The sequence below is a fragment of the Siniperca chuatsi genome, linkage group LG8, assembly GCF_020085105.1.
Source record: "Siniperca chuatsi isolate FFG_IHB_CAS linkage group LG8, ASM2008510v1, whole genome shotgun sequence".
NCBI classification, from domain to species: Eukaryota; Metazoa; Chordata; class Actinopteri; order Centrarchiformes; family Sinipercidae; genus Siniperca; species Siniperca chuatsi.
The window spans coordinates 19,439,345-19,454,207 of record NC_058049.1 but is presented as its reverse complement, the minus strand read 5'-3'; the positions used below and the strand labels follow the sequence as shown (position 1 = coordinate 19,454,207).

The 14,863-nt window shown below is 41.7% G+C and overlaps 1 protein-coding gene across 1 annotated transcript in view; it reads left to right on the top strand.

Moving 5' to 3' along the window:
- Positions 1 to 14,632, top strand: part of flt4 (fms related receptor tyrosine kinase 4) — a 42,223-nt gene extending 27,591 nt beyond the window's left edge. Inside the window, exons 11-30 of the mRNA XM_044205015.1 lie at positions 375 to 510; positions 1,117 to 1,225; positions 2,229 to 2,588; positions 3,072 to 3,218; positions 4,024 to 4,155; positions 4,731 to 4,837; positions 5,624 to 5,759; positions 6,237 to 6,341; positions 6,522 to 6,635; positions 7,470 to 7,558; positions 7,804 to 7,963; positions 8,090 to 8,184; positions 9,144 to 9,266; positions 9,443 to 9,554; positions 9,769 to 9,868; positions 10,101 to 10,206; positions 10,308 to 10,432; positions 12,439 to 12,559; positions 12,753 to 12,838; positions 14,006 to 14,632. Coding sequence (XP_044060950.1) covers positions 375 to 510; positions 1,117 to 1,225; positions 2,229 to 2,588; positions 3,072 to 3,218; positions 4,024 to 4,155; positions 4,731 to 4,837; positions 5,624 to 5,759; positions 6,237 to 6,341; positions 6,522 to 6,635; positions 7,470 to 7,558; positions 7,804 to 7,963; positions 8,090 to 8,184; positions 9,144 to 9,266; positions 9,443 to 9,554; positions 9,769 to 9,868; positions 10,101 to 10,206; positions 10,308 to 10,432; positions 12,439 to 12,559; positions 12,753 to 12,838; positions 14,006 to 14,225 — 2,683 coding nt within the window. The 3' untranslated portion in view covers positions 14,226 to 14,632. The remainder of the gene's footprint in view (positions 1 to 374; positions 511 to 1,116; positions 1,226 to 2,228; positions 2,589 to 3,071; positions 3,219 to 4,023; positions 4,156 to 4,730; positions 4,838 to 5,623; positions 5,760 to 6,236; positions 6,342 to 6,521; positions 6,636 to 7,469; positions 7,559 to 7,803; positions 7,964 to 8,089; positions 8,185 to 9,143; positions 9,267 to 9,442; positions 9,555 to 9,768; positions 9,869 to 10,100; positions 10,207 to 10,307; positions 10,433 to 12,438; positions 12,560 to 12,752; positions 12,839 to 14,005) is intronic.
- The last annotated feature ends 231 nt before the right edge of the window (positions 14,633 to 14,863 follow it).

Genomic DNA, 14,863 nt, shown 5'->3' with positions numbered 1-14,863 from the left:
AAGAGAGTAAACTGACCCTGATTACTTTCTGCTAATGTAGAATATTTGAGCGGTGCCTGTAGAAGAAAATGCAAAACAAAATTCCATTTCATGTTTCATTAGTTCTGCTATAATGTTCATACTATGGATCTGCATAACAGAAATTGATAACATAGTTTTTCCATTAGTTGCCAGGACACTTAGCATAATTGCCTTGGCTTTTGGATGTGAGCTTAAGTTCGAATCTGAAATGCAATCCGGTGTGTGGGAAAAGAATCTCATAAAACCTCAGGATGTCTGGTTTGATGTGCTTCTGAATTCTCCCCCACTGCCTACTCTCTGCTATGCATGTCAACGAGGAGAGATGTCACGAATGGGTCTGTGTTTTTCTCCAGGGTCCGACGAGACAGGAAGAGCCGGAGTGACAGGATCGCAGACTGTCAGAACTGGCAGGACATTAACTCGGAAAACGCCATGAATGAAATCGAGGCTATTGAAACGTCAGTCGAAGTGGTGGATGGCCGACAAAAGGTTAATTACGGCTGTTTGATTATGACTGCCATTCTATGTACAAGCCCACCTTGTCATGAATTAAAAAATTGATAATATCATAATACAATTATATAATTGAAATTTCTGTAAAAGAATAACGGAATATGATTAGGACATAACCCAGAAAAGAGGACATTTATGTAAGTGGACTTATCCATGAACTGTGATGTTTTTATGTAAGCGTCCCGAATTCTGAGCTCCATAACAAAATTTGTTAATCAAGAACCATTTCCACAGTCGAAATATTTAGAACAGTCTTCCTCTGCAGACTTCCTGTAAGGACCGGTTATAAACACATCCAGACATCCACATGAGCACATACACATGCCTGTACATTTATAAACCACAACCATAAGAGGAAATTATCACTTGAGCACACACAGAAACACGCACATGCACAAACACAAATGTCCTGATGTTTTTTCAGTCACACCTGAGTGAGTTTGCTTCTTGTTGGCCTGTCAGCACAAAATCTGGTTTGTGTCAGCTCACAAAGAATTACATCAGCAGACTGCACTTCTTTTTAAAATGTGCGTGTTTCCTCCAGATGAATAAAAGTCTCATCCACCTTGTCTCACTTCACAGATAGTGAGCAGGCTTCAGATTCGAAACGCCAGTGTTTCCGTCATGTTCAAGTGTTCTGCTGAAAACAAAATCGGCAAAGATGAGCGGCTGATCTACTTCTATGTAACCAGTAAGTATGTTGGGTTAGATTTCACCCTACCCCAAAGAACACAGAATAATTAAAGGGTCTGTTTATCCCAAAATCCCCTGTAGTGGTATGTAGCCATGCAGACAATTGTGGTTTTATTTGTCAAGGTTTAGAGATATCCGTCTCTGAGGTTTCTGCCTTCACCCCGTTACAATGGAGGTGAATAGAATTTGTGATGCTCGCAGCTTTGGAAAATTCCATTTAAAATATTCAGCAGCAACATTCTACTGAAGAACGTGGATGGATTATTGAACTGGCCCTGGGCACCAACCCACGGGCCCAACAGATCAGGGTGCCCTAAATAGAAACCTCTGGTTGAAGTGACTGCTATAAGCATCTTTCATTGAAAAGTCACAGGGCTCATTTAGAGTTAGGTAAGTCCTGATCATGTTTTTCAATCCTGATCCTTTATTTTCTCCAATACCACTGCACAGTGACACTAAGGTTACAGTAAGCCTAAATATACAAATTAGTCAGGCAATTTAAATATGTTTGACAGCAGAATAGCCATGCTTGAAGACAATAGAACCTGAATCACATGTTTTCTCTGATGGTTTTCAATAATATTTTGTATCGTAAGCTGTAGTACAATGTATAATATCTGTGGAGAGGAGTGTCAGTGTGGATCTGCTGCAGCAGGAAGGTTTGGAGAAAATTTGTCTGTGCCCAAGGTCTCACTAGCTCATAATCCATCCATGCAGAAGAAATAGTCCTAATGAAAACTGCTCACGGTTATTCAGAGTAATGAGTAGTAATTTTGTTGCTGAATCTTTTGAATTAATCGGGTGCAGGTAGAAATCTCAAGCTGGGTAAAGAAAACCAAAACTATCTGCATGGCGAGATACCACAGGATTTATGTGAGAACATGTTTTTTGTAATTTGGGTGAACCAACCCTTTAAGGAATAATTTTCATTAATGTCCAGTGCGCAAGCTCTGTCTTGTTAGGTTACCTAACCACCCCTGCCCTTCTCTGTGTCTTCAAAGCCATCCCTGAGGGGTTCAGTGTGCACGTTCAGCCCTCGGAGAATCCCCTGGAGCAGGAGAAAGTGTCCCTGTGCTGTAGCGCTGACAATTACACCTACGAGCAGCTGCAGTGGTACCGCCTCGACCCCCAGGCCCTGCAGGACGTGCAGGGAAAGCCCCAGGAGCTGGACTGCAGGAGTGTGCACCTCTACGCGGACACTCTTGATGGCCAGCTCTCCTTCCAGGAGCCCACCAACAGCTGGGTCCTGGACTTCACCATCCCCTCCATAAAGCTGCAGGATGAGGGTCATTATGTGTGTGAGGCTCAGAGCAGGCGGAGCGGGGAGAAACAGTGCCTGTTCAGATACATCCCTGTCAAAGGTGAGAGATGAAAGAGATGAAAGCTCCAGACACAGACATACACACATTGCCTGCAGTAGAGAGTCACTCTAACCACCGCTAATTATAGAGAAAAGCTCAACCCTTGGCAGCGGAAACACACACGGGTCGCAGTGGAGCTACTGCTGAGATGCTGGAGGCTTAAAAATATACACACTCACAACGAAGTGCCCACGCAGCCCGACAGCCACAGCCACACATAATGGAGAGAGTACCTGGTGTTTGCAGCAGAATCAATTTCTGTAGTGACAGAAAAAAGAGCTGAGGTTAGATGTACATTTTAATGGGATTTTTTTTCTTTTGCCCTTTTTTCAAACCTACGAGACCCTTCAGAAAATATGTACATTTACAGTCCCTGGGTTGATATTGCACTGTTTACATCAGTGCAGACAAGTCATAATGTTTATTTCCCTTTCCTCTTCCTGCTCTCTCTCTCCATCTTTTGGCCGCTCTCTCTCTCCGTAGCCCTGGAGGCGCCTCGGTACAAGCGCAGCCTCACCAACCAGACAGTGAATGTGACCGAGTCTCTGCGAATGGAGTGCGACGTGGAGGGCAGACCTCTACCCCGCCTCTCCTGGTTCAAAGACAACCAGCCTCTCCACCAAATGTCAGGTGCATGAATACACCTACACAGGTGATACACACCTTTACACAACAGTGAAGCCGCCCACCCGCCAAACCCAGAGGCCACACATACATACGTGCACACACTCTCCCACGCCAACAGTTACTTACCAGACTCTCGGACGACTCGTATCTTTCGATGAGGTTATACTGTTCAGGTGAGTTTCCTGCTGGCTCTGTTATAGCCTGGCTTCACAATAGATTTAAGAGCAGAAACAATAAGCTTTGTTAATATGTTTTTAGACACCGACGACTTTTGTCAGATGCTGCCATTGTTTTGTTGCACTCTCTGTCATGATAAATGGCAATCCAACTATTAAAAGCCAACATGGGCATACTCACAGACACACAACCACCCACCAGCCCACCCACACACCCATACTGTGTCAAACAGAACCAGTGACAAGAATACATGTGCGCACACCCCCCACACACACACACATAAAACCCTGTGGGCTATAAACATGGCTCATTAGCTTTCTCAGCCTGTGTCTCTTCTTAACATCTGAAGGAGATGGGGGCGGGGGTGGTCAATATGGGTCTGAGTGACAGCTGATGATCTGGGTTCACTCAGAGGGGCTGCTGGGGGAATGTGGCTTGCATCACACATGGGCGACGGAGTTATAAAGGAATACTATAAACTGAAGTGCAGAGGTGTGACAAGAATTCCAGAAATGTTGTTGAAAATATTGCTGAATTTATGACGTGAGAGGTAAAGGAGTACTGAAGCATGCCATTGTGTGTGTGTGTGTGTGTGTGTGTGTGTCACTAATCATCCCGTGCCTCCTCGCAGGGATCCAGCTGCAGGATTCAAACCGCACGCTGAGTATCCAGCGGGTTAGAGAGGAGGACGCCGGCCTTTACACCTGCACCGCCTGCAACCAGCGTGGTTGTGTCCACTCCTCAGCCGCCATCCGGGTCATCGGTGAGACAGCCACACACACTCACACACACACACACACACACGCACATACAGAAACAGACATACAATCACCTGTATCCGCTCACACACCCTCACCGCCGATGTGCTTTTTCTAGAGCACTCAGGCCTGAAATCACAGTTGCCCTCGAGCGCTCAAATCACACACAAAATGTACAGTTCTGAATTTTAGTCACTCACTTCTCACGCTATTCACTGCAGCTGTAGTTTTTGTGTTTTTTGTTACTTACAGCTCTCCACAATACAATCAAAGTCATTGATTGCTGGGACATTTCACATTCAGAATGAATAACTTAATGGGTTTTCTGGAAGCGGTCTCATGATGAATGGCTGAATTGATTAAATGGCCGTTTCGCACATTGATGTAACCTAAAGATTTGAATGTAAGGTGGCTTGCGAGAAAGCCAGGATCAATAGTTTGTAATACAGCACCCCCTACAGTTGGTAAAGAGTAATGTCATCAAAGAGAGATTAAATAAAGACCTGTGAGAGGATAGACCAGATAGATAGGTTTCTGATACTTCATCTAAACGTTACTTCCTTTCTGTTTCTCTGTCAAGGATCAAGTGACAAGGCCAACGTGGAGATTGTAATCCTCATCGGGACTGGAGTCATCGCTGTTTTCTTCTGGGCCTTGCTCATCCTCATCTTCTGCAATGTGAAGCGGGTCAGAGATCGCCGCTTTTCACTGCGTGTCTGTGTTTGTGTCTTGTGTGTTTGTGAGAGAAATTGACAGACTGTGACGGAGACACTTTTAACCTCTGACTCACATCATGTCTGTGAGCGTTTCAGCACAACCTGTTTGATCTTTGAGAAAGTCTGTAATTTACCCACTGAGAGAGTCACTGATATCTTCTGGGAGTGAGTCCAATTAGTCTTTCACTGCAATTAGCCCTAACAACAAGCATGTCTATAATGAGGCCCAAATTGCTTTTTATTTTTCCTCACTTGGTCACATATTAGATTGCCTCACACAGTTGCTCAGCAGCGATTCACACTGTGGTGCTGTCATTAATAAATTATCTTTTTGTCTCCTGCCCCCTTGTTCACTTGTGCCCTATGCAAGATCTTAAAATGTGATTACATGTAAAGACCCATTTCCTTTGTTACTATCTGTTTCTTTAAATTACTGAATTTCAGAGGTTGCATTAGTCATACGAGGGTATACAAGGGCACAGCAATGCCACTACTGTAAATACTATGAGAAAAGCATCCAGACACTTACATGAACTGATTACTCCCTGTAATAACCCTGCTGAGATGACAGATTTCGATTATTAAGAGGAAATTTGCTTTAAATATTTATAGTTTCTGCTTTATAAATAATCTCTGCTCATTGTTATTTGTGTTTTCTTTTTGTGCTATGTTTCCAGCACCTCATTCACCATATTCACCCCTATTCAGCCCAACACCTCCTCACCTTACAGTAGCTCTTTCTCTCTCTGAACTTCAGGTTAACCCGGCAGACATAAAGACAGGCTATCTGTCAATCATTATGGACCCGGGGGAGGTGCCTCTGGACGAGCAGTGTGAATACCTGCCCTACGACTCCTCGCAGTGGGAGATCTCCAGAGACAGACTCCGATTGGGTGAGCAACCGGGAAGGGTAGGAGCAAAGGATGGATGGATGGTGGGATAAACAAGTGAATAGGAGACTGGGGTTGTGTGAGGAAATATACACAGCGAATAGATGGATGAAACTGAATTAGTTTTCCATTTCCAGAATCCTTAATGGCATGAGTTTGGATCACGGCCAGCCAGGCAAAGTGCTGCCAAGTAAAGTGCTATTGTTAAATATGTGCGCATTCCCAGCACAGCTTTTTAAAAACGCCCTGAGGAAAAGCATCTGTTCCACGACAGCAACTTATGGGAACATGTTGTTTTCCAAATGCAGCAATTGAGATTCTGATTCCTCCCCCTTGTCTATATGGATGCCAGATGCATTTACATTTTGTGACTGCTCCCAACCACAACTGTTTGTGTATTCCAGTGAGACTAAAACCAAGCCTGCATAGATCAATGAGCATGAATATTCTGGCGTTTTTCTGTTCTGTCTCCTGACATAGGGAAGGTTTTAGGCCACGGCGCCTTTGGAAAAGTAATTGAGGCGTCAATCTACGGCATCAGAAAGAGCAACAGTTTGGACACAGTGGCTGTCAAGATGCTGAAGGGTGAGATTTGTCTTTGTGTATGTCCTGTATATGTATACTGTATATGGGTATTGTAGGAAGCTTCCTAAGAAGCCACTGATGCAATTTGTATAGGAGATGGACTTGGTAGATGTGCATATATAACATACACATGCAAAAATAAATAATAGGATGTGTTTTATGCATAATGTTGTATTTCAGATGGAGCCACAGCCAGTGAGCATAAGGCCTTGATGTCAGAGTTAAAGATACTGATTCACATCGGTAACCATCTGAATGTAGTGAACCTGTTAGGAGCCTGCACCAAACCAAACGGTGAGCACAGATTTATATGTATTACATTTCATATGTGTGTGTTTAAAAATGTCACATGTTCATATCATATTTAGTGTTGGTAGAGGTTAACACAGATATGATATATAACTTAGTGCAATATTCCAATGTACCAGGTGTAAACTAATTAATGTAAACACCTTGGGAAAATGACAACTGTGTTGTTTATGTTGATTATGTCTCTGTTAGTTTCAGCATCTGATCTTTGTCACTTTTTTTCTGTGTTGAAAGATATGTTGATGTCATGATTTTGGAGACTGTTTCCTCTGGCATATTCATTTGAAATTTAGGTAGAATTTTAGTGTTTTTTAGAAACATACACCTGCAGTTTGGGTACAAATGACCTAATTTCAGCTCTGTTTGTTCTGTTATGAAATTCCTTTTCTATGCAGTGTTTACATTATTTTGTCTACCCCCTGCAGCTTCCACACAACATTTTAAAGAGCAAACCAACTGAGAAAGTCAAACAGCTGCCTCTCTTTTTCTTTGACACCCCTAATTTATGTATGTCCATACATCAATTTGACCTATAGGGCACATTTTTATAGTGGCTTACATCTGAAAATGTTTACCCTCATTTACCCTAAACAAAAGCAGCAATTTAACCTTGCAGCTAACCTCAGGGAGGAAATGCTTGAAGAATGCCAGCTCTCACTATTTTGAATATAAAATGAGCACCTAAACAAGAGGCCGAAGTCATTGTAATAAGCGAAAACATGGTAAAGTGCGCTGAAACATTTGTCGCCTTTTTTTTCAAACAATACTGTGATGATAAAAAGAGAAAACAGATGGCAATTAAACTGTCTGTATCACCAGGTCCACTGATGGTGATAGTGGAATACTGCAAGTACGGGAATCTGTCCAACTTCCTACGAGCCAAGAGAGAGTTCTTCCTCCCGTACAGGGTATCCAAAACACTACAGACACTGAAGCAATTTCTACTGTTTTACATTTGTTTGTGCTGTTGCGATAATGTGACCGCAGCTTAATCCTCAGAAAGAATCTTCCTTGCTTTAGTTGAGCCGATATTTCTGTATTTGCTTTGTTTCCTTTATTGAGCAGTATTTTCTTGCTACAAATTAAAACCTATGCCACATGTATTTTTTATATTGATTTGGGAGGTGATGCACTGAACTGTTTCCCCACTTAGGATCGGTCTCCTAAAACTCAGAGCCAGGTGAGACGGATGATTGAGGCGGGTCAAATGGACCAAAGAGCTCGCCGCCCACCTTCTCCATCCTCCTCCCCGCTCAGCAGTCCTCAGACTCCATCTTCCAACGTGCCCGATCCGAATCCTGCTGTGGAGAAAAGTGAGTCTGTTTTAATTCACAAGAGTAAATTATTTAACTCATTGTCTCGCTACAGTTGTAGTTTCATTTGTCAATTTCTTATTTTGCTTTCCACGACTGCCCTTTCCCCTTATCTTCTCTCTCCAGTGGAAGACTTGTGGAAAACTCCTCTGACGATAGAAGATCTAATTTGCTACAGTTTCCAGGTGGCTCGTGGGATGGAGTTCCTGGCCTCCAGAAAGGTTAATTGTCAGCATTACAAAGACAATTAGTGAATGAGATGTGGTGAATTGTCACCAGAGGTCGGTCTCCGAGGCAGTAGATTGTAGCCTGGATCATTCAGCTTTTCAGGCCTTTGTGCTTGTTAATTAGCCTTGTGACCATAAACTAGAGCTGTGCCGCGATTCCATACTGCACACTAATTCTAAGCTGAGTATGTAGAGTGTTGACACTCGTGAAGGTGAACGTGAAATAAAATATTCATTACTACGCAGCAGCAGCACAAAAAGATTTCCAGATTTCTAGACTTGGTTAGATTAAATTAGATTATATCAAAAAAATTAACATTGTATTATATTAAAAATGTAATCATGTTAAATTAGATCAAATAAATGTAATTTAATTAAAAATTTGATTTAATCTAAATTCAAAATTAAGTTAAATTAAATTAAATTACACATTAGATTAACGCACACTGTGAACAAGTAGTAAAGAGTTGTGCAAACTGTCACCTCTGCTGTTATTGGATTGTTTCGATTTGTTGCTAAACTGATTTGATTCTTATTAACTCAGCGGCCATCAAAATATGCTTTTAAAAGTTCATTATTGATGTACTTTTTCCAAAACACTAATCTACAGCCACAGTATCTCTCATACAAATCCACTGGTAATCGGATGAATAATGAAATTAAAATGGTGACAACAAAAGCAGCTATAATGAATATCAAAGGTCTGACCAGACTCTAAGCAGACTGTCTGGTTTTAAATGACTCCTCCAAACCAGTCGTTACTCTGCAGGCACATTTACTTGATGACAGCTCTGTGAGTGATGTAGGATCTCCTGCAGCGATTCCACAGAGCTCAGCCTGGCCGAGACATAGTCCAGTCCCAGTTACACACTGGCACAGAGACACACACACACACACACACACACACCCCGCGGGGTTATGATGTATGTGTCGTCGTGTGTGTGTATCCACAGTGTATCCACAGAGACCTGGCAGCCCGGAACATTCTCCTGTCAGAGAACAACATTGTGAAGATCTGTGACTTTGGCCTGGCCAGAGACATATACAAAGACCCCGACTACGTCAGGAAAGGCAATGTATGGCATCCTCACACGCTTTAGAGATCTTACAGAGAGAGATTTACTGTGGGGAAGCATTAAACTCTTTTTTTGTTTTTTTACTCACCCACATAATGATTCAATTTAAGGCAGGTGTCATTTCTGTTTATGTGACCGTCCTGTAATGTTTGTCTGGTGTTTGAATGTTCTCTCAGGCTCGTCTGCCTCTGAAGTGGATGGCTCCAGAGAGTATCTTTGACAAAGTATACACGAGCCAGAGTGACGTGTGGTCTTTTGGAGTTCTCCTCTGGGAAATCTTTTCACTGGGTAAAGACAAAATCATAGCACACTCATTTCACCTTTTATGAAGACGCATTTGTGTAGAAATCAATGGAACAGAGTTTCAATACATTCTCCTCCAGAAGTGTGAGTATTGGGAATGTATTCTTTTAGAAGCAGATCTTCATCACTGTTATCCAAACACACAATAACTTAACCCGACATGTTAATTAATGCCTCATCTCTTTTTGCACACCCTCAGGTGCGTCTCCGTACCCGGGAGTACAGATTGACGAAGACTTTTGCAAAAGATTGAAAGATGGCGTCAGGATGAGAGCACCAGAGACTGCCTCCCCTGAAATGTAAGTGTAGGCTCTTGAAGAAAATTATCTTTCGCTGTCAAATAAGATTTATAGAGGTAAATGTCGGTATTTGATTGAACCAATCCCAAGAGCAAATGCTAATCTGCTCATAAATATCGTAACTTTAACTAACTTTTAAATTTAAGAGAGGATATAGGAGCAAATTTGTAGTCCGGGAAGTTGACGGCCACGTTGTCTTCTTTGTTGTGATGGTGCTGCCCTCTGCTGGTAGATATGGCATCATGCTGGCCTGCTGGCAGGGTGAGCCCAAAGAGAGGCCAACGTTCCCTGCCCTGGTGCAGATCCTGGGAGACCTGCTGCAGGACAACAACCTACCTGTAAGTTCACTGCTGGAGAGACATTCATTCTAGCAAGTGACGTTTTTAGTTTGTAATGAGTTTTCAGGACTTGATTTAATCTTCCAACAAATTCCCTTCAGGACGGGAAGGACTACGTCCCTCTGAACCACTCGCAGAGCTCAGAGGATGATGGTTTCTCACAGGCCTCATCACGGCCTCCATCTGAAGAGGAGCTTAGACTGGCCTGCAACACTCTGCCCACAAGGTGTTAATGCATGTCTTCCTTCAAGAGCCCATGAAATGGAACGAACTTGGACTTGGAAAACTGTCACATCAGGAAAAACATTGAATCTTGAATCAGCATTTTATCTGGTGATATTTTTCTTATTATCAATAATCCCATAAAGAGACCACAAACCACAATTAACTGAATGAGTTTTGTCTATGTAGCCAAAGCCTGATATATGTTATTCCCCGCTACCATCAATACACATCAATAAGCCACACTGTTGGGTGACTTGTTCCTTAATTACCATGAACATACACACCGCAGTTTATTTTGAGTCAATCTCACATACACCGCCCCGCTGCTGTAAATACTCACCAGTGCACCAAATCCACAGCTGAAAATAGTCCCCAACAAATGCACAATTTAGTCCTTTTTGAGTTAAGTTTGCTTAAAACCACAGTGCCCAGCTGTTTTAGGATTGGTTTTCCTTTTTTGCCTGTTTTAAAACAGAAAGTATACAGCACATCCATGACCAGTTTTTTAGCATGTACATCTTTAATACGAACCAGTGGGCTTGGAGCTGAGAGCCACAGACAGGCAAGAAAAGTTGCAAAGTATTGAGAGACGGACTAATGCATTTTAGGTTTTGGTCTCTTCATGGGATTTGTTGGCAATAACAAAACATATAGAATATCACCCGCATTGACCTTTATTGGTGACCTCAACCTGCACATACAGGGATAAACAAAAATCTTTTAAGAAATCCTACCCTGTCATTCCTCCTGTCAAATCTAAAAGCCTTTCTCTCATTGGGCCTCATGCTTGAACATATTTGTATTCTTATCCTTAATCTCTCTCACTTTTTTCTGAGAGGTTTTGCTTGTGTTTCAAGTCAAATTTGTCAAACTCTCTTAACTGCACAAACTTGTCGTAAATTACGATTTAGATGGGAGGTGGTCAAGGGGATGTGACAGCCACGTGGATAGATGAGACAATATTATACAGATGGTAGTGTTACACTGTCAGGTGTTATAACAGAGGATATTTCATGTATGGTGACCTACATAAAGATCCTGAAGCGGCTGTTGGAGCAAGAGAATATTCCTAAAAGCTAAAAACAGGACGAGTTGTCGTGCCGCAATATGCCAATAACATCACAAAATCTAAAACACCTCTCAGTAAATTGGCAAGCAATGATAAGGATGATGTGAACAGAATATTCATTTTGCAATAAGTTAGTGCATCTAGTCCGCTATCTCCCGACATTCTTCCTTTTATCTCCAGACTCAGACTGAGGCATTTTGATTCTTAAGTCAAACGAAGGTCTGTCTGTACATGACTCCTACAACAGGTGTGGACCACCTGTGAAGTATATTCGCACAGTCTAAGTACAAGAAAATTGGTGAATACCACAAATTCTCTCAAATCACTCATATGTGCCACTTAAGAATGAATCTGTTTGTATCAGAGTTTTTGCACGAGGCCCATGTATTACATTAACTCCCCAGTCTATCAATCACTAATTCATAGTTGTCAACTGAGGTCACAAACCTTCAGAGAGTCTCAAGATAATTGGTCATGAGATGTTTTATGGGATGGAGAAAAGATTTATATTACCCAGATGTATTATCATGTCTGTATTTTTAGATGTTGCTCTGGGGTTTGCTTTATCTTGTGCACTGAATAGCATCAGCCTCTAGGCTCCCACTGATAATTAATCAAATGAAACAAAATGAAAAGAGAAAATCATTGTGCTGATCAAATGTTCACCACCATGCGTATGTCTCCATTTATCATCACTTTCAAACCACTGACTGAGAAAGTCACACAGCTGAAAACCTGAAATCGTTTTTATTCATTACAAAAAAATTCAAAATTAAAATATTAACTGCTATTTTTTCTACTGAATGCAACATATTTTGCTCATATTCCCACCTGCTCTAGATGTTGTACTGTTTCTTATCTAACTCCTGGCATTTCTTTGTCACCAGGAGGCTCTATCATGTATTAATCTGACCATTTTTTATATACTTCTTAACCAGGTATTATAACTGTGTGCCCTTTGCTGGCTGTGTGTTTGCGGGACCCTCCAAAATGTGCCAGCCCAGAGTGAAGACATTTGAAGAGTTGCCCCTGGAGATGCACCCACAGAAATCTCCTCAAGTAAGCTCTTTATCTTCTCATCAATTGTTGAAAATGTGAAGAGACTGGTGGCATTTTGCGAATCCCAATCGACATTGGGAATTTTCTCCTTAGGTGATTACCAAAAATAGTTGCTGCTACCAGAGACAGACAGAGCAGCAGGGTCAACCAAAGGCATTTAATTCACATGATGTCCAACTGTGTCTCCTCCCAGGACAACCAGACGGACAGCGGGATGGTTCTGGCCTCTGAAGAATTTGAGAGAATTGAACACAAGCACAGGGGTGGCGTCTCAAAAAGGTTAATCATACAAAAGCTAGAATCCATATTGCTGTCTGAAACTAAAAGTGACACTCAAGAGATCTGCAGCCGGTTATTTAGTCTCAGTGTTTGAAATTTGGACTCCTTATTACTCACTGTGAAACAACACAATGACTGTCAGGTTAGAGGGAGGTTTTTCAGTTATATTAGTAAAGGCTACTTTTATAGATGCTCCATGTGTTTCAGAGTCAATTGGAATCGTGTAGAATACCCTTACACAGCCTTATGTGTAATGAATCTACAGCATATTTCCAAAAGGAAGTAAGAGTCAGCAGTCTCAATGTATGCATGGCAACAAGATCTGAGTCATTTGAACCCAATCCATATTTCTAAAAGTTTTGAGAATTACACTTAAAGAAGCTCTAAAAAGCCAACTTAGCAAAACAAGAAAAGGTTGTTGCTAAAAGTAAAGAATAAGACACATTTGTCAGTCCTACAGCAAAGTGTAGGAGGAACCTTTAAGAGAAGCTCCCAAGCGATCACATGAATTATCACATGTATGTTCAGAGCAGGAATAGCCAGTCAGAGACAAACCTACCTCTGCCCCATTGTTCTTTCTTTTTAAAAATACTTACATTTCACTCAGTGATATGATATGAAACAAAACCAAAAATGTATAATAAAGAAAATCTAGAACCTTGTGGACAACTTAGACAAAAAGATGTATTTAAAGAGAAAATAAATAGGAGTATGCACGCACATCCAATCCAAAAGAGGGCAAGTGCTGAGCCGAAAGTGAGCAAATCGCTTTTGACTCAAAATAAACTACAGTGCCCATTGTTCATTCAACATGGTGCTCTATGGCTATATCAAGTTTTTACTACACAGACACTAGTTAGTTGGATCAATTCATTGTTGGTTGTGGTCTTTTCATGGGATTTGTTGACTAAGAATAAGAAAAATATAGAATATCAACATCTTTATTCTTTAAGTCCAAAATTTCACTTTTAGCAGTTGAATGTGTCAAGATGAACATGAAGTAGTTTGGCTCTCTGTTCTCTGTTGGGAAATTTGAGAAACAATCATACCTACAGGCATCTCTGGATATCCTTATCTAGCACACCATACATGTACCATTGCTAGTCTGCCTTAGTTGTCAGTACTTGATAATAATGCTGAGAGCTGTTTTTCATGTTCTGTCCTCAGTCGTATAAGCAGCAGCAGCAGCACAGAGCCTCTGACAGCCTCCCATGGTTCCCCGGGTCGAAGCAGTGGCGCCGGCAGCTCCAGGCACCGTCCCAGCTTTTTCAGCCAGCTTTCAGGACAGACCTTCTACAACAACGAGTACGGACACTTGTCCGAGGAGGGCTTCTGCGACTTCTTCTCCTCGCCCAACGTCCCCTGCCTGGCCTCCTCCAATGTGTAATCTTACCAAAGATGGAGCCCGAGAGAAAGGAGAGGGTTAAAAAAAAAAAAAAAAAAGTGGACAGCTCAGGTCGAGGGAGGTGTGTAGGCTTTAGTAACATCCCAGTATTGACATATAACTAGTCATTTATTAATGAAGATAAGGTTATAGATCCTTATGACTGGAGCTGACCTCTACTCATCTCAAAATCCCTCCTCTCTCCTCTTGGGCTGCTGCCTCAACAAACGGACTGAGCTATATGTGCCTGACGTTCCTCTAATAAGCCACTGGGTGGCAGCATTATGACACAAACAAACCCAAAGTATTATCTATTCACATTTATATTTTTATCTTTTATATACAGAGTATTCTTCCTTTTTTTGTACAAATTATGACTCATACGGGAAGAAATAAAGAAATTTATCTTCTTCTTGTTCTCCTCTCTATGATTCATATGAAGTTGAAGCTGTCATTATTCCAGTGAAGTACATGTTTTAAGTGCAAATTTGCATTTGTCATGCTGTGTTAAATTACAGGTCCACAGCAAACTAGAGCCACAAGCTCTGTGATGATCCACGTAATGAACCAATCAATGAAACGAGCAGATATTTGTGGATCTGTCATTTAGTGGAGGTGGAGATGCTTGGATACACGACATC